This window comes from Bactrocera oleae, chromosome 4, assembly GCF_042242935.1.
Source record: "Bactrocera oleae isolate idBacOlea1 chromosome 4, idBacOlea1, whole genome shotgun sequence".
In the NCBI taxonomy this organism is placed as follows: domain Eukaryota; kingdom Metazoa; phylum Arthropoda; class Insecta; order Diptera; family Tephritidae; genus Bactrocera; species Bactrocera oleae.
In genome coordinates, this window is record NC_091538.1 from 18,178,205 (window position 1) to 18,202,458 (window position 24,254).

Sequence of the window (24,254 nt, forward strand, 5' to 3'; positions counted from 1 at the left end):
CTGAAGCATTGAATTAGTAGTTTTTCACAAAACCGTTATATTGGGAGTGGGCGATGTTATCATCCGATTTCACCCATTTGCCCACTATCATAAGAAGGGTTGAAAAAATGTGTCATCTGTAAATTTGGGTTATTTAGCTTCATTGCTTAGGAAGATAAATACATTACATTTATCAGAGGGCGGAGCCACACCCACTTTTTAAAGGTTTTAAGCCACAGATGTCCCTCCTTAAGATATCTTAATTTTTACTCAAGTCACAGCTTGCACGGACAGACGGATGGGCGGACAGACAGTCACTCGCATTTCAACTCGTCTGGTCATCCGGATCATATATGTATGTGTATATATAATCCTATATTTATCTCGATTAGTTTTAGGTGATACAAAGACCCGTTTGTTGAACAAATTTATTATACTCTGTAGTAACATGTTGCAAGAGTATAAAAATATACATGTATATGCTGTGTGTTCAAACATATTTATGACTTATATTCACATATTAAACATACAACGTTGTCCCATCGAATTTCGAGGAATTATTTTAACTTCATTTCATCGCATTAGCGGAGAAATTCACTTGTGCTGGAAAGTCTTAATTGGAAAGCTCTAACTATTATTGACTTTATATTAATGTGGTGTTTAAACATGAAGATTTATTTTACAAGTAGCGGCAGAAAGATTTTTTTTATAGTTTTATTTTAAATAATAAGTAGAAAAAAGAATTAAATATCTAGCCTGTCGATAAAACGTAGAAAAAATAACGAAATTACTACCCTATCGATCTAATTATGCATACATTTTTACCGCATAGCTGCACTGATGTCATTCAGGTGATATGTCATCTATATCTCTTGGTAATTTTACACCTCTAATCTTGTTCTCTGGTGTATTTTTTGTCATTCCAAGAACTTTGTTGTTGTAATTGTTATTGATGTTGTTTTTATGTAGTTCTGTGTGATAATAAAAACTCAATATTACAATTGCTTTACATCTATTTAGTAAGCCTGATTACAATTCTTTTATTTAGTTTGAAATTTAACCATTTAATATTTTTATACATTTTTGTGAAAGGAATGCGCAGCAAAATATGATTATATTTCAACGCTTTTTGCAAACTTTTAGCCTTTATTATTTTCGAATTGTAATACAATAAAGAGATATGTAGCAATTCCTGAGCTGAACTGCAAATAAAATAAAAAAATTATTTAGTGTGGATTTAATATATAATACAACGATAATAGGACTTAACATCTATGCATATGTATGGTATAGTTAGAAAACTTTGAGGATCACTGTGGTATTTGAAACTATTATTAACAACTATTATTCGTTATTATCTAATATTTTACTAAAATTTTTGCTGTTGGTATCGACCTCATATCTATAAATCGTTTTAGTTTTTGAGTTGAATGTCCACTGAAGTATTGCCCATCTGTCAGGTAAGAGATTGATTCCACGTTCATAAAATTTTTGAACCTTGCAGCTAAAAAACTGGTTCAAGTGTTTTTCGACGTCCTGATTTGAGGTGAAGGTTCTCCCAAAATTTTGCAAAGAACCGGAACAAGTAATAGTCCGAAGGTGCTAAAGCTTGAGAATATGGTGGGTGTGGTAGCACATCCGATTCAAGCTGCAAAAGCTTTTGGCGAGTCATCAAACTTGTATGATAAAATGAAATTCCACCAAACAGACAATATAACCTTTTTTGGTGACAATTAACCTTCGAAGTGGTTTGAGTTGGTTCATCCTTTTTAGACCATAATCCCTTGCGCTTTATATTCTTGTGGATCACTTCTTTGAACTTTAATAAGCAAATCGCTATCGCTAATGCGACGAAGCAAATTTCGTTCCGTAAGAACATGAAGAATCCTAGACGTTTCATGAGCTTGTGAACGGCCGCGTTAGACAAATTTAATTTTTCAGCAATCTCTCGACTTGTTATTCGACGATTTGCATCGACCAACCACTTTATTTTATACACATCGGCTTCAAGAGTCCTTCCAGGATGAGGTGCATCCTCCAGATCGAAATTATCGGAAAAAAATTTTGCATTTTTATCTTTTTGATAGTAAAACAGTAAAATAGGCCGTAACTAATGTTTTCGGTCATCCATCTTCGATAGTTCACCAAACAGAAACGATTAAAAAAAATTTAGGATGTTTATTTTTTACAAACAATCCTTACTACTAGGTATGTTCAAAGAAAAAAGTGAATTTTGAATTTTTTCAAAAGTATTTGGGGGACTTAAGCCTACTTTTGGACTTTTACTTTTACTTAGTAGGTAAGCTTGGAACAATAACATATTTTATTTCGTCACACTTCCAATATACTTCGTTGATAGAAAATTAAACCATTTTATTGTAGTTGGTACTCACCGTTGTCAATATCGTTCTGTTGATATCACATATCCCCAATACCGAAAATCTTACATCGTAAATATGTAAATATTTCCAAAATTTTTGAAACTGTCAATAAAATTATAGTAATAGTGAAGTTTGCTATTAAAAGTAATACTTCGAAATTACTTACCTCAGCTGATAGCGATTGCTCTACAGTATTGCGCTTGATTTCGCTAACGATCTGTATGGTTTTCTTAGACTTTGTACGAAGAGAAACAAAATAAATTTTAATTTTAATTTAATATTATCAAAGAAGTAGCTTTAAATTGTTTAATATAATTTTTATATAGCTTCGACATGCTTCTACTCACCTCTACGGTCGCCTTGTGACAAGCTTCCACTACCAAAAGTAGTCTGAATATATGCATCATAATCCACATCATCTGACTGTAAGTCTGCAGAGTTATAGAAAACTCTCTGATAGCTATAATCATGAAATGTCCAGTGATGACTATATGTAGCATGCAGGAGATCAGGTTGCAAAGGACAGCAAAACTGAAGGCGCTGATTGAATCGGAAAATGGATATTAGTATTTATTATAAAGTAATTAGAGGAAATATCTGTTTTTTTTGAAAGTATTTTCATCAACTGATAAATGCAATTATCTTTCCTCCTTGGATTTTTTTGATTAACGAGACACTTTATTATTCCATAACTCTCAAAAAGATCCATAATTATAACGGCGAAATATAATATATTTATAGAGAAAAAAGTGTGAGAAATAGAGTGGCTGTCTGACGACGCACCTAGGCCTATAGGAGGCCCATTGTGATACCACCGGGACTAATGTTCACTTAATCTATTGTCTCCTCTCTGAGCAACCCCGTGCTTCTGATGAAGTTCATCAGTACAAATAGTTTTATTTGTGCAACCTCTGAAACGTTGTCCAGAAACCCTCGACCGATAGTGGCGTTTTTTTTTCCCGTATAGAGCCTTGCATTCGCATAAAAGATGTTTTACAGTCTATGCTTCTTCTATTTACTGACAGCTTCTACAATAGTTATTGTATGGTGCACCTAGGCTGTGACGGACACGGACCTGTTAGTACAATTTATAGAGTTCTTACGTCATTCCTTTGAATTTTAATAGTCGGCATTTGTGGCCCATCTTCCATTCATGCCACGTTTGCCTAGTTGTTGAGCCAGTCAGGCATTGACTAAATTTATATCATGTTCGTCGATTAAATATATACTAGTGGCCAGAGGCACAAAAATTCCCTCTTTTCGGAGTCTAGCTGGTGGGTGGTGCCTGTGGTGGTGGCTAGTTCATCTGCTTCACAGTTAATAGAAAAAGAGAAGAGAAATAGAAAAGAAATATACAGCCCAGTAATTTTACTATTTTTATACCCTGAACAGTTTGTCGAGAAGTTTGTAACACCCAGAAGAAAACTATATATATTATATAACTGATCAGCGAGACGAGCTGAGTGAATTTAGCCTTGTCCGTCTGTCTGTATATACACCTAGTCGCTCAGTTTTTGAGATACCGATCTGAAATTTTGCACACGTCTTTTTCTCTACACGAAGCTGCTCATTTCATTTCATTCAAACATTGTCGGAACCGCCGATATATAATCACTATATTTATATATAGAAATTTGATATGGATTATTGGCTAAGGCATCAGTGTAATATCCGAAGAAATTGTTGTGATCGGACCACTATAGCATACAGCTGTCATACAAATTGAACGATGGGAATCGAGTGTTTGTAAGGCATCTTTTATATTTGAGAAGGCTATTATAGCTTCGGTGCAACCGAAGTTAACCTTTCTTCTGGCTTCTTTTTATTTTAATGCCTTTTTTAGACTGTGAGTTACTTTTTTCTGCAATACAAACTTTCATTGTTTTCTTCGCGTAAAATCAAATGATCAATAGAACTTTTGCTACATCCCTGGCTAGAAATTACTTATAGAAAAAACTTATGAACGTACTTGGAAAATATTTCTACACACTTATACAATGATTCGTAATTATCGACCAGTAATCTTAGCAGCTCAACCCTAGGTTTGGCTAGAAATAGAAATGAATGAGTTTATTAGAATTCTGTGTATTTATAAGTAATCCATACATAAAATATGATGTACTTGTATTATAAATAAGGTGTATTGAATTGTTTCCTTACTCCTACTTACAATGTTGATTTCTCAGGCGATCAAATTCATGGTGTGATAAATGTTCTTCATCAGATGATAAATTATTAACCCAAGTCTTCCTCAAGCGTTTTTCGTCTGTGAGAACAGATAATGAACGGCAATAGAATACTTTTGTTAGGTAAATAAGTATTATCAGATCTAACAAGTTTGTGAATTGCTTTTGAAAATAACTTTTTGGATAACTTTAAAACTTAAACTTTTATAAATTATTTGTCAAAAAATTTCTAACAGAGATGAATCTCTTTGTTAACGAACGAACTTCAAGTACTGAACGTTTCTGAATTTCCTTCTTTCCTATTGTGTAAAGCTGAGTTTAGGTCCGTGTTTTACTATTGATCGAAAGCTTACACTTTAGAAGTAACACAAACGACGCCACGTCAATCAAAGCTTTTTATACTCTCGCAACCTGTTGCTACAGAGTATAATAGTTTTGTTCACCTAACGGTTGTTTGTATCACCTAAAACTAATCGAGTTAGATATAGGGTTATATATATATAAAAGATCAGGATGAAGAGACGAGTTGAAATCCGGGTGACTGTCTGTCCGTCCGTCCGTGCAAGCTCTAACTTGAGTAAAAATCGAGATATCTTTATGAAACTTGGTAGACATGTTTCTTGGTACCGTGAGACGGTTGGTATTGCAGATGGGCGTAATCGCACCACTGCCACGCCTACAAAACGCCATTAATCAAAAACAAATAACTTGCCATAACTAAGCTCCGCAATAAGATACAAGACTGTTATTTGGTACACAGGATCACATTAGGGAGGGGCATCTGCAGTTAAAACTTTTTTTTTTTAAAGTGGGCGTGGTCCCGCCTCTAATAGGTTTAATGTGCATATCTCCTAAACCGCTAATGCTATAATAACAAAATTCACTAGAAGCAAATGCTTTTAGCACTTCTATTGACGGTGTGAAAATAGTTGAAATCGGGTGGCAACTCCGCCCACTCCCCATATAACGGTAATGTTAAAAACTACTAAAAGCGCGATAAATCCAGCACTAAACACGCCAGAGACATTAAATTTAATCTCTGAGATGGTATAAGATGACTTTATAGGAACCGCGTTCAAAATTAGACAGTGGGCGTGGCACAGCCCACTTTTAGGTGAAAACCCATATCTTGAGATCTGCTTAACCGATTTCAACCAAATTCGTCGCATAACGTTCTTTTCATGTTTCTATGTCATAGTGCGAAAATGGGCGAAATCGGACCACAACCACGCTAACTTCCCATGTAACACCATTTTCAATTCCATCTGATTCTTTCACTTTCCACTATGCAAATCAGGTAACAATGATTATATCGGGGTAAAACTTTGCGTGAATAATGCAATTAAAGTATGCCACCTTGCGGCCAAAAATTGTCTAAATCGAACCAAAACTGTTCAAACCCCTAAGTACTAAATATATGGACTCCATTGCCTATAGTTGACCTTCTACCGAAAATATCAGTCAATCCACAAAGAAATCTCAAACGAGTATACCATTTGACTTTGCGAGAGTATAAAATGTTCGGTTACATCCGAACTTAGCCCTTCCTTACTTGTTATTTCTATCTTTGATTGGTTAGAGGGTAGTGAATCGTACAAATTGTTTAAACTAGTCTTAAGTTATTAAAATCAATAAATACATACATATACTTGTAGTATAATACTAAATAAGTAGCGCTCAAATGCGCCAATCGCAAATTATATTGACGTTAACATGACAATATGAACACTTCAGCTCTATGTATTGATATAATATAATATTAGATGATGTCTAATTTTATATTGACAATTTGAAAATTTAATATATCATTTTGTACGCTTTTAATTTGCACTATATAACTGATTTGTTTAGTTTTCATGGCATATCGTAGACAATGAGAACTTAATTTAAAACACAAAAAAATTTTAAACAAAAAAATTATGTATACAAATATTTTGTATAAAAATGATCTTACCCAACAAGAAATGGTATTTCAATATCTTATTCAAACGGCGAAAACGTCTACCAAGCCCTAGAGCGTTATTGGCATACAAAATGTGACTTCCAATTATCACTAAATAAGTGCCATAAAATGGTATATACCAATTAAAAGTGGCGGCTGCAAAAGAAAAAAATTAAAAAGTGAGGTTACCGCAAATTGTTCACTTGTGACAAGTCTTACCAAGAAAATGTTGTGACCCAATCACCATCCACACAAAATAATCGAAACCTATAGATATCGATATAACTTTGAATTATATGTAAATAAAAATTAAATAAACCTACTTATGATTGCTCCGAACATTATTGGTGTGACTATGGCCAAAATTCTAGATATAAAGCGATCATTTTCGAAATTCACAAAGAAGTGCAGAGTTTCGTCTAGCTGTAAGAAAAGTAATTTTAAATTAATTTATGAGTTTTTAACGTGTATTATAAATATTATTACTAATGACAATTTTTTTTTATAATTTAACTCCAAATTAATTTCTACAAAATATATTATGTTAAAAATGAGAAAATATTGTATTTTAATGACGCTTCTGAATTTGAGAATTAGAAACAAAATGTTGGATTCCTAAGAAAGTGTTTTTTAACTGACACAAGAGTCTAATTAGTTTATAGAAATTACCACCTAGTGAGTATAAAAATATCATGAAATACCTTCCTTAAACGCATATTGAGCTGTTGTGTAGGCTTAACACTGCAAAGACCGCAACCGATGCCAGCAATACATGTCAGCGCTACTATGCCCACATCCATGGCAGTGACCGCTTGTAGCGTCGAAGAATTCACGCTGAAATTTTTATGACATGTCATTAGTAACAGTAAATACGTTATTAAATTGAAATATAGGAAATATGTCAAGACTGTTGTTGTAGTTGTAGTTCATTTGTTTTTTCCCCTTGATCAACAGGCATTGTACAAAATTGTGCCTTTTTGTCTCTATTGCGATTTTTATACTCTCGCAACATGTTGCTACAGAGTATAATAGTTTTGTTCACCTAACGGTTGTTTGTACCACCTAACACTATGTGGTGGCGTAATGTGGTGCAAGTGATCGCGTTGTTAAAAAGCATTTGTGGGATAAACATTTTACAAAAGTGGCCCCGCCCTCTAAATGATTAAATGTACATATCTCTCAAACCACTGAAGCTATCTCAAACAAATCAAATTTATTTATATATTTTGAAAATATAACGGTTATGTTAAAAATTACTAAAAGTGCGATAACTCACTAAATAATAATGGGGCCACAGACAATAAATTTCACAGTCACTGTGGCAGGGAAGAGCTTTATGGGATCTGGTGTAAAAAAACAATTTTACCACTAAATTTCGTGTGTGTGGTTACCCGGTAATTTTTATTATACATTGTGAAAATGGGCGGTATAGGCTGATAACCACGCCTATCTAAAAGACTTTTAAATTGTATCTGATTCTTTCACGTTACAGTATACAAAGCAAACATCAAAGCAGGTTTTAGGGTAAAACTTTGTACAAATAGTCAAAGTATTTAATATAACGCCCAAAATTGCCGAAATCGGACTATAACTTTTCAACGGCCAAGCCACCAAATTTGTGGACGCCAGTGCATAACATATGGCTGATTTTTTATCGAACATATTGGTTAGTCTATGAGTTCTATTACTGAAATCCGGTTAGAATAGTTTCGTGTCAGGTCAATACTTCCCTTGGCCCAAATATCTAATATAAATATTTTGGAACTTCCCGTTGACTTTAAACCGCATCTATAGATCCATATGCAAGAATTCTTATAAAAATTCTGAAAGAATCTCTTTCTAATAATGGTGTATCTCCTTGCCTATGATTGTAAAAAATGGATGCAACACTTCCTCCTTTTAATTAAAATATATTCAATTTAACGTAAATCCAGTATATCACTTTACCTTGCGAGAATATAAAATGTTCGGTTACACCCGAACTTCGATCTTCCTTACTTGTTATATATAAAAATTGGCCGAGATGAACACATAAACTATAAAATCGATTTTAACCAAATTTGTACTTTGTGTGCCGGTTGATTCAACTTAAAAGATAGATTAGTTTATAATATTTCAACTTATAATAAAACTATTTTACACTCTCACAAAAGTTGTTTGTAACACCTAAGATTATCCGTTCAAGCAATAACTTGAGTAAAAATTTAGATATCTTGATGGAACTTGGCACATTATAAATTATTTGCATTAGTCAAAATGTGTGATATTTAAACGAAACTAAGAGGATAAATTTTCCTAAATAGGAAGAAATCTGAATTTGAATGAAAGCGATCTATACCTTGGTCTAAACCTTACAACCCTGGTATACCCACTATACTAAATATAAACAATTTGGGTTGAGGGTTTGGGTTATATCATATATTTCTTATTTCAGTAAAACAGGCTGATTTTATTATTATAATATACGTAAATAAGATACCAAAAATGATTCTAATATAACCAATTGGCGAAGAATGAATGATTAATTCTTATGGACCCTAAAAAGGGTATATTAAGATAAATACACCAAAGAGGAAACGTCGGGGGCCCTATAAAGTGTATATACCATATAACTGCCATATATACTGATGGTTTAAACTCAAGTCCCCTTTTCATATTTGGATTGGTACCTTCTTTGCATAGATTATTGCCCAAGGCAACCCTAAAACATTCGAGTAAATCTTTCTGATCGAACTATTTCATTGTCATACCTACTGACCGATCATACTGAAGACATGTATGTAACTTTTTATGCCATGAACAGGGTATATTAAGTTTGGCACGAAGTTTGTAACACCTAGAAGGAAACGTCGGAGGCCCTTTAAAATATATACATAAATTATCGACATGATGAGCTGAAGCTCACGAAGAAGCCGATCATTCGTCGGAACGGCCGATATCGGACTACTATAGCATATAGCTGTCATACAAACTTGACTTTTGGCTTTATTTATTGTTTAAGGCAACAATGTATTATCGGAAGAAATTTATAGTTATTTTAAGGACCCTTGTATTTGTCAATGGTATTATAGTTACAAGTTAACGTTTTTTTTGTTTTTATTTGCTAAAGTATCTTCTCGAAATTTAGCATAGATTATTGTCCAAGGCAACGATACAGTCTCCGACGTAAAACGTTTTTTTTCTTGTTATTATAAAGTCTGGTCAAGAAGTATTGTATAAAATGTGCGTTTACACACGAAATTCTTATATATGTATATATATTTTAAATACCCATTTCTGTGTCCGTGTGTACTAATAATTGAACTAATAATTGTTCGATTTGAGTGCAACTTGGCTTATCTAATTGATTAACATTTATTTTAAAGCCCTGCTTACCAAAATTGAGCCTTGCTATAATCCTTGAATCCAGTCCCGACTAATGTAACTAAACCGGAAATATAAAGAACATATATTCATTGCATTGGAAATTATTTTCATTAAATTTTATTTACTCTCTCTTACGCACCTAGTGTTAGACACAAAATGATTGAGTAGATGGTTAACACTTTGCTACGTTTTATTGTCATTACGCCTTCCTCGTTCGTCTTAACAGAAACGGGAGCCAATGCTAAGGCTCTGCTCAGATAAATAATACTTAGAGATGATTTACTGATTTCCATTTTGTAAAATTATTTTATTATTTAGTTATTAGTTAAAAATAATTTCAAATATTGTAGTTTTTGAAGTTCAAAGTAAACTAATCTTTACACATATAATTTATTTAAATTTTATTAAGCGACACTGATTACTGCTTCAAACGCATCGTACGAAACAATTAAACTGTTGCTATAGCTTTTACTTCAGCGCAGCGTTAACTGTGGACGAAATCCTTTCCAAATCAAATCTGTTTTTTTGCTTACCCCACGTACATTTAGCACAATGTAAACATGAATTAAGCTTATTTGACATTGTACGAGTATATACTTTGGCACATACCAGTGACGAATTTGGGCCGCGTTTCACATTAAAGGGTTAGTTCAGTTTATAGCTTTCGAAAATTATAATAATATTATAATTTTTTTCTTTGGCTTAAAGTACACGTTAAAACCTTAGAAACATTACTCAGTTACTGTATAAGTGAAAAATATGTTTGCTCTGTTCAATCCGCTGTAATGTGGAGGCATTTAGGTTAGTCAGTTTCAGCGCGTAAAGCTTTAAGAGGTTACATTGGTTTCCTCCAGCGAAAAACGGCCTATTTTCAATAATTCTTTTCCATATAAAAACTGGTGAAATTTTTTCAAACTTTTTATTATTCTAAAAAATACAAATTTTACAAAGATTTTGTGAAATTTTCAAAGGAAAATATTCAAAAATCTGCAATTACTTATTATTAAAAAGTGAAAGTTTTCTTTTTGGCAGACGTTATCACAACAAAATTCATATTTTGTTGAACATTTCTTGACTTTTTTTTAAATTGTTATAATTGAATAAAACAAATCTCGAAGATCCGTATAAAATTTCATTAAAATGGATTGAGTAGTTCGCGAGAAATCTTGACAACCAACTTTAAAAACACATTTTCTAAAAAACGCGTTTTTAAGTGACTATATAGCTGACCTCGATCGCGCGACTTTTCAAGGCTGCATCTCCAAAACTATTACTATAATATATTATGTAAAGACAAGATACCGTTTTTTTATTTTCTTCCAAATAGCCCGAGTTCTTAGATACACCGTTACCCATCTCTTGAAGAAAGGCCCAATAGTAGGTATTTGGTTTCAAAATGTCAATTAAAAATTTGTATATGAACTGAAAGTAATGTTTAAAAAAGTCTGAAAAAGAGAAATCCGATTCCTTTTGCCTAACTCTCAGGATAACTGGCTCTAAAGTGGTATGCAGTAATAGCTTCGTCTTTATGTACCCTTGTCAGTTCCATATTTTACAAACGATTTAATAACGAAAATGAAATCGTAATATTCTATCTAATAATATCAAAGCGAAATAATTCGACAATATTTACATTTAATACAAGTATGTGATTAGAACACGGAAAGTTCAGAGAACCAGCTGCGATTTAAGCAAATTCCATATTCCTTAGCGCACTCTATTATTAATCGATATTAACATGACACCTGTTTACATTATTACATACACATGTTCATATATTATAAATTACAAATTGCCAATAGAATGGGTGACAGAAAAATATTTCAAACAAGTAAGGTTGGGCTAAGTTTGGCTACATTCAGTTATTACTAATATTTACTACTGGATGACTTGATGCCAAAAGCCAAAGGCAAACTTTATCTTAAAATTTGAAGTTTATTGTCAATATGCTCGAAAAACTTTTTTCACCAAATATTGATCATCCTTACAATTGTAGCAACAAAATTGGATGAAACAATAATGAAAGAGCTAGGTTCAGGTGTAACCGAACATTTTGTATTCTTACAACTTGCAAGAATCAAAGCCTGGGAAATCCCTTTAGGTGTTGGCAATGCTTTATATTAAAAACTGTTGCGGAAAAATTCAACATTCATTGTTCGATGAAATCGTCAATATATTACAATCAAATTTGGTATCTTCTTGACTTATATTGAAGGCCATAAACTTAGACTTAGTTTTATTGCTATATTTTACTTTGCGTCATCTGAAATTATATTAAACACCTTCAAATGAGATATACCTATATACATATGTATGTGATATCAACTCGAATGAAGAATCTAAATTTAATATATATTGAGTTAATGTGAAAAACGTTATCCAGAGGATCGGAATTCATTCTATTAGACCAAAGTATAAACCAATTCCATTGTAATTCTGCTCTAAACCATATAATTTTTAAGAAAATTTGTCCACTTAATTTCATTAAAATGTCACACATTTTGACCAACGTAAACGGTTAAATGACAGGTGGAAAGACGGAAATCACTTAACGGGGTATATTGGGAATAGATAAAGGGGCTGATTGCATTAATTTGGACATTGCTTAGGTATACTTGAGAACATATTTTCAAGCCATTTTTTATCTCTTTTAACCAATACCACATACTATGTTATTAACTTGCCACGTACAAATAAAATGTTCCTTGCGTTTCATTGAGGTATCCTCATATACCATCACCAATCTATATGGAATAAAGTCAGCCGGATGTTCGAAAAACCTAATGATACCCAAAGATACACTGTTATTAGTAAAACATGCTCTCTCATTTTCATTGAGATAACTCAAATATTGGCCGATGTATCAGGCAGAAGTTCGAAAATCTTTATATTAGGTAATTGGGACTAAGGGAAGTATTGACCCGATTCAACAAATTTATTAATACGTGCTTTGTTATACATTAAAAAATGAAAATTTTATTATAATCCGAAATGTTTGAATTAAAAAATTCGCAACTCTCTTTATTTATATATTTAAAGTGAAAGAATCTGATGGAATTATAATTATGTTAGAAAGAAAAAAAGGATGAATTTCGCCCATTTTTACGAAGTTACCGAAGGATGTCAAAATAATGTTTTATACTAAATACATAGATTGAAAGAGATTTTTCAGTATGTATGAAATCAGCTATCTAAACTTGTTATAAAATTGTTTTACAAAATAATATCATATATATGTATATACAAAATATAATATTTAATTCATATTTTTATTTACATTTTTATTTCTTCTTGAATTTACAATATTTTCAACGTGTATTGTTTAACTTCCTTGCGTCATTACTTCTTTTAAGTTGCCTAAATACTCGAAATTCATATGGAAAAGGGATTACGCATCAACCACTGGCTCTTTGGAACTGTATGAGTATTACCAGATATGTAGCGATAGCCGAACTGAGCTGTAAGTAATCAAAGTGCAGATTATAATTGTTTATTTAATTTAAAATCTATTCACCATTTATTAACAACTACTTAAGTGCGTGAGTATCACGGTAATCAAAACAACACTCATAAAAATGTTTATCGTTTTTGTTAATATAGAACGGATATGGATAAATAAAATTAAATGTTTCTATATTCATATTGTTTCGTGTAAAATTTCAATATTCTACCTAAAATACTTCCTGAGATATGCGATTACTTATTTTGTGACTAGGTTTTCGTTATGATTGAACCAGAATATTCCATTTTTATCGCAGATTTTGTTTACACTTCTTCATACTTCTTTATAGAAATAAAGAGTGACTATTAGGGTATTTATTGTTTTTATTTGGGAAGATATGCGTACTTGTAGGCGGGAAGCTTTGAATATGATGATTTAATAATGAGTGAAAATATTCCAAATATTAATGTTTTGATATTTCTAGCTCTTCAACCTAAAATACAACTATTATAATTCTGTTAAAACTTACATACAAACGCGTGTATATAAGGCTGCGCTATTACAACATTGAGGTTAGGTTGGAATAATTTAGATATTTACCAATGATATAATTAGTTTATAATTGTTTAAGTTTTGAATAAATGAATTTTATGAATTTAATTGTTTTCCTTTTGTCAACCTTTATATATCATTCAGTCATACAAACAACTGGTATAAATCTTTTAGACAGGCATAGTCAAATAAAAGTGGAATACAATTCCCAAGACAGCCGTTTCTACGTTACCGGAATTGACAGGAATTTAGCCAGCCATGGGCTGTTTTTGCAGCTAATCCCGTTTGGATCGGTGAGTTTTAAGTTTGAGAAGTGGAATAACTATCAGTTATCCAAAAGTTAAGGAAGTAAAAGTTATTTGAAATTAAACATGCACCTTATGTATACAATTTTGTATATCGAACTCTGAGACTAGTAAGCGCCATATTAGGTAGACTATACACCACAGTTTGAGATGTTGTGTTATAGTAATATGTACTTTCAGTTTTTGCGATTTCAGTTTTTCCACTTCATTGTATAATTAAAATTGAACTCTGTGAAAATCTCTTATTTAAATTTTGTATACATATAATACAGTACTTCCTATTACTTAAAGTATTGTCAATTAAATAAATTAAGATAATTTATAAAAACGAAGAAAATATTCACATTTTCTCATTTGAGCTAACAAATTATTTTAATAAAACTAATTAAAAAATAATTTAATATTTTCCAGCCACCTACCGACGTTAGTATATTTCTGTTGATGCGACAAAGCCCGAGCGCTGAAAATTCTACATCGATAACGAGCAATTGTTGCCAAAACTTTTTAATCTATCATAAAGTTGCAATTTAGCTATTGGATATAGGTAATAAATATATCAAACAGGTTACCTCTTCAACCAGCACAGGCTCATGAATTTTTCGGTCCATCTCAGAAACAATTTGTATGGTTTTCTTTGACTGCAAAAATATATTAACAAAAAATGTTAAATAAATCTGATATCCACTTTTTTATTTAACACTGACTTCTAAGGTCGCCATGTGGCACGGTTCTACCACCAGTAACAATCTTAATATGTGTAAAAGAATCCACAACACCTGACCCCATGCATAACCGGTGACATTTGGATTTAGCAATGCTAAAAAAAGAAAATACGCAGTGGCAACCATGTGTAGCAGGCAGGAAACAAGTATGCACAGCACAGCAATACCATAAGAGCTAAAACGGGGTTATGTGACATTTCGACCTTGTATTTGATTTAAATAATTACGATTTTTATGGTTACATAATTACCTTGAAAATATCTGTACGCATTTGCCCAGCGATTCGTGGTTGTCGGCAAGTGATCTCAAGAGCATAACACGAGTTTTGCCTAAAAAGGTATAGAACAGAATCAAAATTAATTTTTCAAATATTGTCCTCGATTTTACTGACCCAAACTGTCTTTGGGCAAAGACTCTGTGTTCAGACGATCTATGCTTTCATGTAATGACATCGCTTTATCAGGCGTGATTTTAATGTTGTTTATCTGCGTTCTCACTAAGCTAAATGGTTTGCTGTCTGCGTAAACGATATTTTTATTTTATACTACTTTAAAAAGAATTATAATACTATCTTTACCGGACAAGTAATGGCATTTCAACATTGCATTTATACGGCGAAAGCGCCTGCCGAGTCCAATTGCCGTGTTGGCGAATAAAATGTGGAAACCAATCATAACGAAATATAGTAAATAAAACGGTATATACCACTTGACATTGGCGGCTGAAAAATGTGTTTAGAAATAAAGCAAAAAAATTCTTTGGTTTTTTGTAATTTCAAAATAACTCACTTGTGCTCATGTTCGGCGAAATTTCAACTTGTAATACCCATGTCCATATATCGAAAGCTTTAAAGCGTGAAATTTTTGTTAAGTTGGAAGTTTACAAAATTAAAATATATACAAAATAACCTATTAATGCTCCGCTTATAACCATCGGTATAGTGGCTATTATTCTGGTTGTGATGCGATCACGTTTAAAATTCGAAAATGAATGTAAGGCGGCATCAAACTGAAAGATAATATTTAATATGAATATATATACTACAAAAAATAATTATTCGAAGCGTAAAACATATTTTCGCACAAATTGCTTTTATTCAAAACTGTTAAAAATGTTTAAATTAATTGTTTTACATATAAATTAATTAATAATATAACTATAAGTGTGGCACCGTTTTTAGGCCAAATTTAGACCTTGGCATCCTCTTTGCAAAGCTTAAAAAGTGAGAAACATGAGGACAACCGAGCCTATCTCCTATCTGATAATATTTTGAATACCGTAAGTTTATTCGATTTTACAATAGATAATGGAAGCATTCAGAAAGACATCGGTACGTTTTACAATAGCTCCCGCTTGCTAGATATGATGATTTTCATACTTCCGTGTACTTTATACCATAAAACTCATTTAATATAAGAAATATTAGAACAATATGGATACATTTTTTGCACTTAAATTATTAAAACTTCATTACAAAAATTAAAGAACCGGTTAATATCACTACTAAACCGACTAATAATGACTGTACAGAGTTCCGTACACCCGTTTGAATTTATAATGGATATGTAGGAACATAAACGACTCAACTTAATGGAAGTGAGTACTTATGTTGCTCCTGATATAAGGTAAATTGATACCAAAAATTGTATAATCGATCCAGATTCGGTTCTAAAATGGAATACTGGCTTCCGCCGCCAAGTTGTGGCCATTAATTTTTTATACAAGAAAATCTGAATCATATAATCAATATTAATTGGCGATGAATATGAGCTTTAAGAGAACGTCATATACTAAGAAACTTTTGAATCTAAAAAAAATTTCTGTTCATAAAATTCACTTAATAATATTGCGTAGAAATTTTTAAAAATAAGAGAATTACTCTTTAACAACCGATAATGATATTTTTGAATTAATTTTTAATGCCGTTATTTCAATAATTTACGCAAAAATATATGTAATATAATTCTGTATAATTTTACCATTAAAATAAAAACATTCTCTGCTTTACCTTTCTTAAACGCAAATTTAACTCTCGTGAAGGCGTAACACTAAATATGCCACATCCAATACCAGCAACACTGGTCAGCACCACAACAGTAACGTCCATCGCAGTAACAACTCTCGAGGTAGAAGAATTCATTCTAAAAAATCAACTTGTGTATTAAGATAAGTTGCATTAAATAATTGTGAAACAGAACTATAAAAGACAAAAAAAAGAAATAGGTAGGAAAAGAAAAGAAAGAGAAATCGATTAAGCAGATCCCAAGATATGGGTTTTCACCTAAAAGTGGGCGGTGCCACGCCCACTGACTAATTTGGAACGCGGTTCCTATAAGGTCATGTCATACCATTCCAGAGATAAAATTTAATGTCTCTGGCGTGTTTAGTGCTTGATTTATCCCGCTTTGAGTAGTTTTTAACAGTACCGTTATGTGGGGAGTGGTTGGTTATTATAGCTTTAGCGGTTTAGGAGATATGCACACTAAACTTATTAGGGGCAGGACCAAGCCCACTTTTAAAAAAAAATTTAACTGCAGATGCCCCTCTTTAATGTGATCTTGTGTACCAAAAAAGAGTCTTGTATCTTATTGCGGAGCTTAGTTATATGACAGACAGTCACCCGGATTTCAACTCGCCTCTTCATCCTGATCATTTATATATATTATATATAACTCTATATCTAACTCGATTAGTTTTAGGTTATACAAACAACCGTTAGGTGAACAAAACTATTATACTCTGTAGCAACAGGTTGCGAGAGTGTAAAAAAACTCTGGTTTAAAGTAAAATATTACTAAGGCAGTTCTACATTATATTTGTAAATATAGAGGCATCGTAAGCATAATGGATTTTTTCGACATCGAAATGCATTTTAGAAGTTAGACCTTCGGTGTATTTCCATTCGATTCGATTTGGAAAATAAAGGCAATTAATTCCTCCTACTACTAACCTCCAAATAAGTATTTCTGAATCTAAAATAAATTTTATATATATTCAGTTAGTTTATTTAAACGAATTTCTTTAGAGAATCGAATAAAAATCTAGAAATACTAACATATGAGGTGTGTTCAAAAAGTAACGGGAATTTTAAAATGACAAAAAAGTGCGAGTGCAGAATCCAACTGTCAAAATTTTTTTATTATGTTGATATATTGCTTGAGAGGCGCTTCGTAGTCGATTTCTTGGCAATATATTTTAGTATTTTATAACTAAACAAAATTGTTTTACTTAATTTTTCAAACCACAGTTATGACTAAAACAAGGTTTTTGAATATTTGAAAATTTGACACAATGACAGCAGTATAAAATTTTTTGACCTAATTTTCAACCTAAAAGAGACTGTAAAAAGTGAAATAAAAACAATGTTCGTGTCTTGAAATAGCGAGATTTTTTGTCAAGCTGTAAGAATTCACAGATTCCGTAAATCTTTTGATATTTTATAAATTTGTCACGACTACTTTGGGGAAACGCGTTTAAAGCCAGTTGAGTGGCATGAATAGTCACCGCGAGGGCGGCTCGATATTTTGCAAACCAACATGCTTTCGATCAAATCCTTTGTAAGCATGTTTCTAGTTAGGTCTACATTAGAAATATGAAAAAAACAATCGATGTTTTTCAAACCACGAAGGTGGATGACCTCTTAAAATCTTAATATCTTAGACTTAACAGTTTTTGAAAAACAAAAAAAATTCACTTTTAGCTATTGTAAAGTCTTTGCTATTTCCAAGCACTAATTTAGTTACTAGACAAATTTTATTTTATTGATTTTTTATCTTTCAATGAATCTCCAACTCATATGGAGAAAAGCATAAAAACCCAGAACCAAATTTTAAACAATAACCTTTTGTGGGTTGATTTTATTTTAGCGGCTAGAATCATTTTTTTTCCTTGGGTTTTTGTTTCCGTATTTTGTCCCTAAAAGTATATTTATATTCTAAATGTGTACGATTTTTTCTGTAACTGTCTATAGTTTTGTGACTTTCTTAGTAAACACTATCGATTTTTGAAACAAATTTCATCATTTCCCCACGTACTCACCGCAAAGGAACTTTAGAATTCGCATCGTATAATAAACCCTCGTAGCAAAGTATCACTACAAAACACATGACAGTTGATATAACAGTATTAGTAAAATTATATTTGCTATTTCACCAAATTGTGCATTTTTTTGGAATAAACTGTTTTCATTTTTTGTATACATTTTTAATTGTTGTTTTAATTTATTTTTCGTTGCTAATACAGACCCATTGTTAGACCCAAAGCGATAGCGTATATAGATAATGTCATACTACGTTTTATCTCGATTACACCTTTTGCATTTTGCTGTATAGAAATAGGTGCCAGAGCCAACAATTTGCTGAGGTAAAAAACGCTCAAAGATGACTCATTGATTTCCATATTAAGTGACTTCCTTCAATTTTTGACTTTAAAACTTTAATCTCCAGCCGTATTAGACATTTACAAGGGCAACCTAATATAATACACTTTTAGCATGTATTCTTTTCTAATTTAAATGCCTATTTTGGACCACCGCCTGCGGCGACCTAACCTCGTTAACTGGCAGGGGCTTTTCAAACAATTTAGTTCTGCGTGAAATTTTAAATTTGGCCAAGTTCAAATTTTGTTGTACATAATTTTGATAAATGACAAAAATTGTAACGGTATGCAAACAATAGCTGGTAAACACCATTTTCGACTTCGACACCGCTAATGTGGCACATATTTAGGCGCAAACAAGCGATTTATTATTGAGGTAAACAAAAATGCCCACACCGTAAGGCTTGGCGATGGTTAAAGGCGTTCCATGATATGAACACACACATGTATACATACATACATATATACAGATTTTTACATGCGAGTATTTGTTGTGCGCTGTGTACCTGATAGCACCCATGGGTCAGCGTGAATAATAGGGGTCGTGGCAGGTTAAACGGTTAAAACATACATAGCACATGCGAGTATAACAAGAAAAATGGAAAATTTGTCGCAAATAAATTGTAGATTATTATCTTAAACGCTCTCTTAAGCTCACACTCAGCCAAACTGCAACAGCAGCATGAATGGGGGCCCACTTGCACTGTACAAACATACAAACGTGAGTAAATAGTGTTTTATAGTTTTTTGTAGGAGAGCTGGCTTTCATTCAGTAATTTTTATGAATACAATGACGCTCAATATTAGTCGTAACACACAGACAATGTGCAATAAGGGGGCTTGGTTGCTGCTGACGGCTTAATCATTTGTCATTACGTTTTCAACAACGTATATTAACCACTCTGTTGGAACCTTACAAATTTGTTAATACCATGTTGTTAGCCTATAATTGTTGGCAAATTTTCCACTCACTTTCGACTACGCAATTGTGTTATAATTAATAAATAATAACTTTTACTCATTTGAAAATGTAGTTTTATAAATTGTGTCCTTCTGCATTGATGTGCTAATGTATGTAGTGATTTTAATTAATATTATATATTTTGTACATATTTTAATATTTTTAAATATTTCATACATTTTTCAAGACAAAATTAAGTTTTTCGCATTTTTTTTCAAAATTTTTTTATTGAAAATCTTTACAATAATTGCAGTGCAGATATCGCTACAATCTCCGAATAAATTGCACGTAATTCAAATCAATCAGTCAACGACTATAGCAAATTCTTGTACGGAAAACTTTTTCATTTGACGAGGTATGTTCATGAAATTTGGTATAGATTATCAGCCAAATTCAATCGCTACAATCGGGGATCGGATTACTTTAGAATATAGGTGCCTCACAACTGACTTATAAACCTTAAGCCTTTGGATGGAAAACTCTTTCATTTGTCTAGGTATCTTCATGAAATTTGGCATAGCTACAATTTCCGAATTTATACTTTAGCTCAAATCGCTATAGCTTATAGCTGGCATCCAAACTGACCGATCAAAATCAGAATAAAGACCTTTTTATACAATTTTAGGCCATGATAATGCACCTGTTAAGGGTATTATAGCTTCGGTTGACCCGAAGTTAATGTTTTTCTTGTTTTATTCTAGATTTTTGTCGAAAAATTTAAACTTCAAAACATTGCAACAATTAATGAGAAAAGTGGAATTTGCTACTTAAATACCTTCGCTTTGCATTGATTTGGTCGGCACTGAAAACTGAGTGTTGTCAAACTGCTTTTTTATAAGAATAAAATACAACTTATTTAAATAAAATTATTAAAATTTTTACTGGATTTAAAATCATTCAAATAAATGGCAATTTAAAAAAATATTTGTAAACTTTAAAAAAACTGTAAACTTTTTCTTCACATTTTCTTCTAAATTTGAGAACAAAATATTTTCTGGAAACTATTTTAAAAAAAACATTAAAATTAACCAGTTTTAATGACATTTGAAAATAAATGTATTTATTTACATATATACATACAAATATAGATATATTACTTTCAATATTATAATTGTATTAATTCAAATAAATAAATGTTATTATGCAATTTATTTGTAAATATTATTAAACAGTGTTTGCATTAAAAATCTCAATCCAATAACCATCGGGATCCTTGATAAAGGCCAAACCCTTCATACGGCCGTCATCAGGTTTCTTTACAAATTCAACGCCTTGTTCTTCAAAACTGAAATTATAGAATAGAGAAATAATTATTTTAAATTCCTTCCAAATTTCTATATAAACAGAGCTAAAGCCTTAGAAAATATTAATATACGTATTATATACATATTTATTTCTTTGATCAATTTTTAATTTAAGTTATAGCTTTTGTAAAAACACTATTAAGCTACACACGAGTATATCATCATAAATAATTAATTTGATTTTTTCACACTCACCGCTTGCAGGCAGCATAGACATCAGGCACCAATATACCAATATGTCCAAAGCCACGAGGATCAGAGTTGCCATTGTGATATACCGGTTTATCTTCATTCTCGGTGCCCCAATTGCTGGAAAAAACAGTAAAATTTTATATACATTGATTCCTTATATTAACACACTTGTACACATATGCATCCATATATATAAATATAAGCAAAAAACAGTTCAACTAACTGTGTCAACTCCACAGTTGCCTTGCGGCTCATTGCCCAACGTCTACGCTCCCTCGGATCTTTTGGCACGTCGTCAGGATTTTCATAGCTGCAAATATATACATATATATGTATGTACATCAGTATAAAAAATAACGAAATTATTTAAAAAAAAATATATATCGTCGTATATTGAAATATATTCGTATTTATCTTACCAGAAGCACTCCAAATCGAGTGCAGATAAAATAATTAAATATCGTAACCTTTTTGTATACGTACCCCATAAAGTAGAGGGAAAATTTAGCATCGGGGAAATCCAATTTCACTAGCAATGACATGCCAAGCACACCTGTGTAAAAGGGCAGCGATTTGCGTGGATCTTTGATGCGGTACATTGTTTGTTGAAAGAGGAAGTCCTAAAAAATTTGCACAAGAGAATTAAAAACTATCCCTGTGTAGAGTAATCTGAACATTAAATACTTGATATTATTCACACATACAATATTTATAAATAGAATATATATTTATTAAATTATGCACCTATATAATTCTACACATATACTTATCTACCGCGCACAATATGATGTACCTAACATACATATATATATATATTTCCATTATTCACTATACCTTGGTCGCTGCATCTGCTGGCTTGCATAATGCCGCTGCCTCCTCATTGGACAAACCTGTTGAATCGGCCATTTTCACTGCCTGAGTTGCTGCAAAAGTCCTAATACTTTGCGTGCTTTTTAATAAATTTATCGCCGGACGAACTAGGCGACCAATTTCACAACCGTATGGAATTTGACCGGCACCTTTTATGCGTGCACAATTCCACAACCGTATGGAATTTGACAGCAATATTTTGGCACTCATATTGAAGACGATTGAAGAAGTGACGACAGCGCTGCCACCTAACGTTGCTTATGTTAGTAATGCTTGTGTTAGTAAGGTAAAATTTAGTAGAGCGCTAGCAAAGGGTGTTGGAAAATTCTGATTAAAACTATTTCGAAGAACTTCTTGAATTTCGAATACATTTTTTATATTTTGTTACCTTTTTTTATATTGCAATATTTTAAATATAGATTATAAAAAAATCAAATATATATTAAAAAATTTCGTAAAAAAAATAAACAAATTATTAAAATTGTCGGATTTATAACATGATTGTAGCGAATGATTTGCGTAGAATAATACTATATTTCACATAAAAATTTAAAAAATTAAATAATTAAAATTTAAAAATTAAAGTAAATATTCAACATAAAAATGGTAAAAAAAAACCAGAAACTGTAGCAAAGTAGCAAAAGATTTTAAAAATTTTAAATTGAAATTTGAATAAGTGTTACAAAAAAAAAATTACGTTCATAAAAAAAATGTTTAGTTATAATAAATAATCTGAAGTACTTAAATAATACTTATAAATTAAGACTAATTATATTTTTGCTGTTAAATATAAAAGTAATAAATTTAAAAAATTAATACTTAAATTAGTAATATTTTCCGAATTGATAAAATTTTCCTTAAACAAACACTTACCATAACTGTTACATAAACAGTTAACCCAAATTGTTTCGCTTATATTTTTCAATATGAATATAATTCCTAAATAAATAAAACTCATTTCTGTTTTATTAATTAGTTTTTGCTTTAGGTCTGTTTTCCTATGTATGTACATACATACATATTTATTTAAGTTACTTTTATTTTAAATATATTTTATTGGACTTAGATTTAGGTGAATTTCATTTTAATACATGTTAAAGGCATTTAATTTGAGGGGGTGTTTGTAACTTAAGAATATTTGTTTTTGTTGTTTCTTTTCTTTTTTATTTATTCATTTTAACCTCTATTACTAGTGCTATTAGAATTTGTTTTTTATTTTCTGGTATTATTTTGATGATCGATTACATTTTCGTTATGCAGCATATTAAGTTTACATCTATATTTGTAACTACATAACGGTAAATTTCAACAAAATATTTTGGAAAAACATTTGAGAATTTTAATATTTAATAGGTAGAAGAAACTAAAAACGCGTTTAAAATAATTTGTTTTAATATTAATTTTTTTCTTAATTACAATATTAAACAAAGTTTTGATTGAAAAGTAATTTTGAAACTCGTTGCAGTGTCTTTTCTAAAGAAAAAATGTGTTTCTTAGTTCAGTACTTAGTCACCTAAAAACATTTGCGCGATATTTCAATTTAACTGAAAGAATTCTCTTCTCTTTCTTATAATTATATTTTACTTTTTCTTTTGCTCTTAGTCGTTGAACGAATATTCGCTTTAGACGTTTTCGGGGAATGTTGCCAAAAAATGGACGACAACTAATGGACAGT

The 24,254-nt window shown here is 31.5% G+C and overlaps 3 protein-coding genes across 3 annotated transcripts; all 3 read right to left on the bottom strand.

Moving 5' to 3' along the window:
- Nucleotides 1–974: 974 nt before the first annotated feature.
- On the bottom strand, nt 975–10,147 carry LOC118683272 (gustatory receptor for sugar taste 43a). The gene is made up of 11 exons (XM_070108617.1): nt 9,990–10,147; nt 7,190–7,322; nt 6,812–6,911; nt 6,708–6,755; nt 6,501–6,644; nt 4,531–4,626; nt 4,330–4,408; nt 2,708–2,900; nt 2,527–2,595; nt 2,373–2,462; nt 975–1,181 (listed from the first exon to the last, which is right to left on the bottom strand). Exons 1-11 carry the CDS (start codon nt 10,145–10,147, stop codon nt 1,119–1,121), a joined length of 1,173 nt encoding a protein of 390 aa, XP_069964718.1. The 3' UTR covers nt 975–1,118.
- A 3,036-nt stretch (nt 10,148–13,183) lies between these two features.
- Nucleotides 13,184–19,395, bottom strand: LOC106616461 (gustatory receptor for sugar taste 43a-like). The gene is made up of 12 exons (XM_014233125.3): nt 19,120–19,395; nt 18,914–18,968; nt 16,884–17,016; nt 15,784–15,883; nt 15,664–15,720; nt 15,453–15,596; nt 15,267–15,392; nt 15,126–15,204; nt 14,858–15,050; nt 14,723–14,791; nt 14,573–14,662; nt 13,184–13,312 (listed from the first exon to the last, which is right to left on the bottom strand). Exons 1-12 carry the CDS (start codon nt 19,271–19,273, stop codon nt 13,250–13,252), a joined length of 1,263 nt encoding a protein of 420 aa, XP_014088600.1. The 5' UTR covers nt 19,274–19,395; the 3' UTR covers nt 13,184–13,249.
- A 1,842-nt stretch (nt 19,396–21,237) lies between these two features.
- On the bottom strand, nt 21,238–22,804 carry Glo1 (Glyoxalase 1). Its single transcript, XM_014233133.3, has 5 exons — nt 22,544–22,804; nt 22,193–22,329; nt 21,933–22,019; nt 21,713–21,826; nt 21,238–21,498 (listed from the first exon to the last, which is right to left on the bottom strand). Exons 1-5 carry the CDS (start codon nt 22,787–22,789, stop codon nt 21,378–21,380), a joined length of 705 nt encoding a protein of 234 aa, XP_014088608.1. The 5' UTR covers nt 22,790–22,804; the 3' UTR covers nt 21,238–21,377.
- Nucleotides 22,805–24,254: the final 1,450 nt, after the last annotated feature.

Bases quoted from the DNA above. Each gene is read 5' to 3' on its own strand.
- LOC118683272 (XM_070108617.1), bottom strand. From the start codon at position 10,147: ATGGAAATCAGTAAATCATCTCTAAGTATTATTTATCTGAGCAGAGCC. The intron at 6,912-7,189 runs GTATTTCATGAT...CTTTTCTTACAG, and splicing joins TCAATATGCGTTTAAGGAAG to CTAGACGAAACTCTGCACTT. The intron at 2,463-2,526 runs GTAAGTAATTTC...TTTTATTGACAG, and splicing joins AGCAATCGCTATCAGCTGAG to TTTCAAAAATTTTGGAAATA.
- LOC106616461 (XM_014233125.3), bottom strand. From the start codon at position 19,273: ATGGAAATCAATGAGTCATCTTTGAGCGTTTTTTACCTCAGCAAATTG. The intron at 15,721-15,783 runs GTTATTTTGTAT...CACGCTTTAAAG, and splicing joins TATAAGCGGAGCATTAATAG to CTTTCGATATATGGACATGG. The intron at 14,663-14,722 runs GTAACCTGTTTG...ACTTTATGATAG, and splicing joins AGCCTGTGCTGGTTGAAGAG to ATTAAAAAGTTTTGGCAACA.
- Glo1 (XM_014233133.3), bottom strand. From the start codon at position 22,789: ATGAGTGCCAAAATATTGCTGTCAAATTCCATACGGTTGTGGAATTGT. The intron at 22,330-22,543 runs GTATAGTGAATA...CAAATTTTTTAG, and splicing joins CAGCAGATGCAGCGACCAAG to GACTTCCTCTTTCAACAAAC. The intron at 21,499-21,712 runs GTGAGTGTGAAA...CTATAATTTCAG, and splicing joins GTCTATGCTGCCTGCAAGCG to TTTTGAAGAACAAGGCGTTG.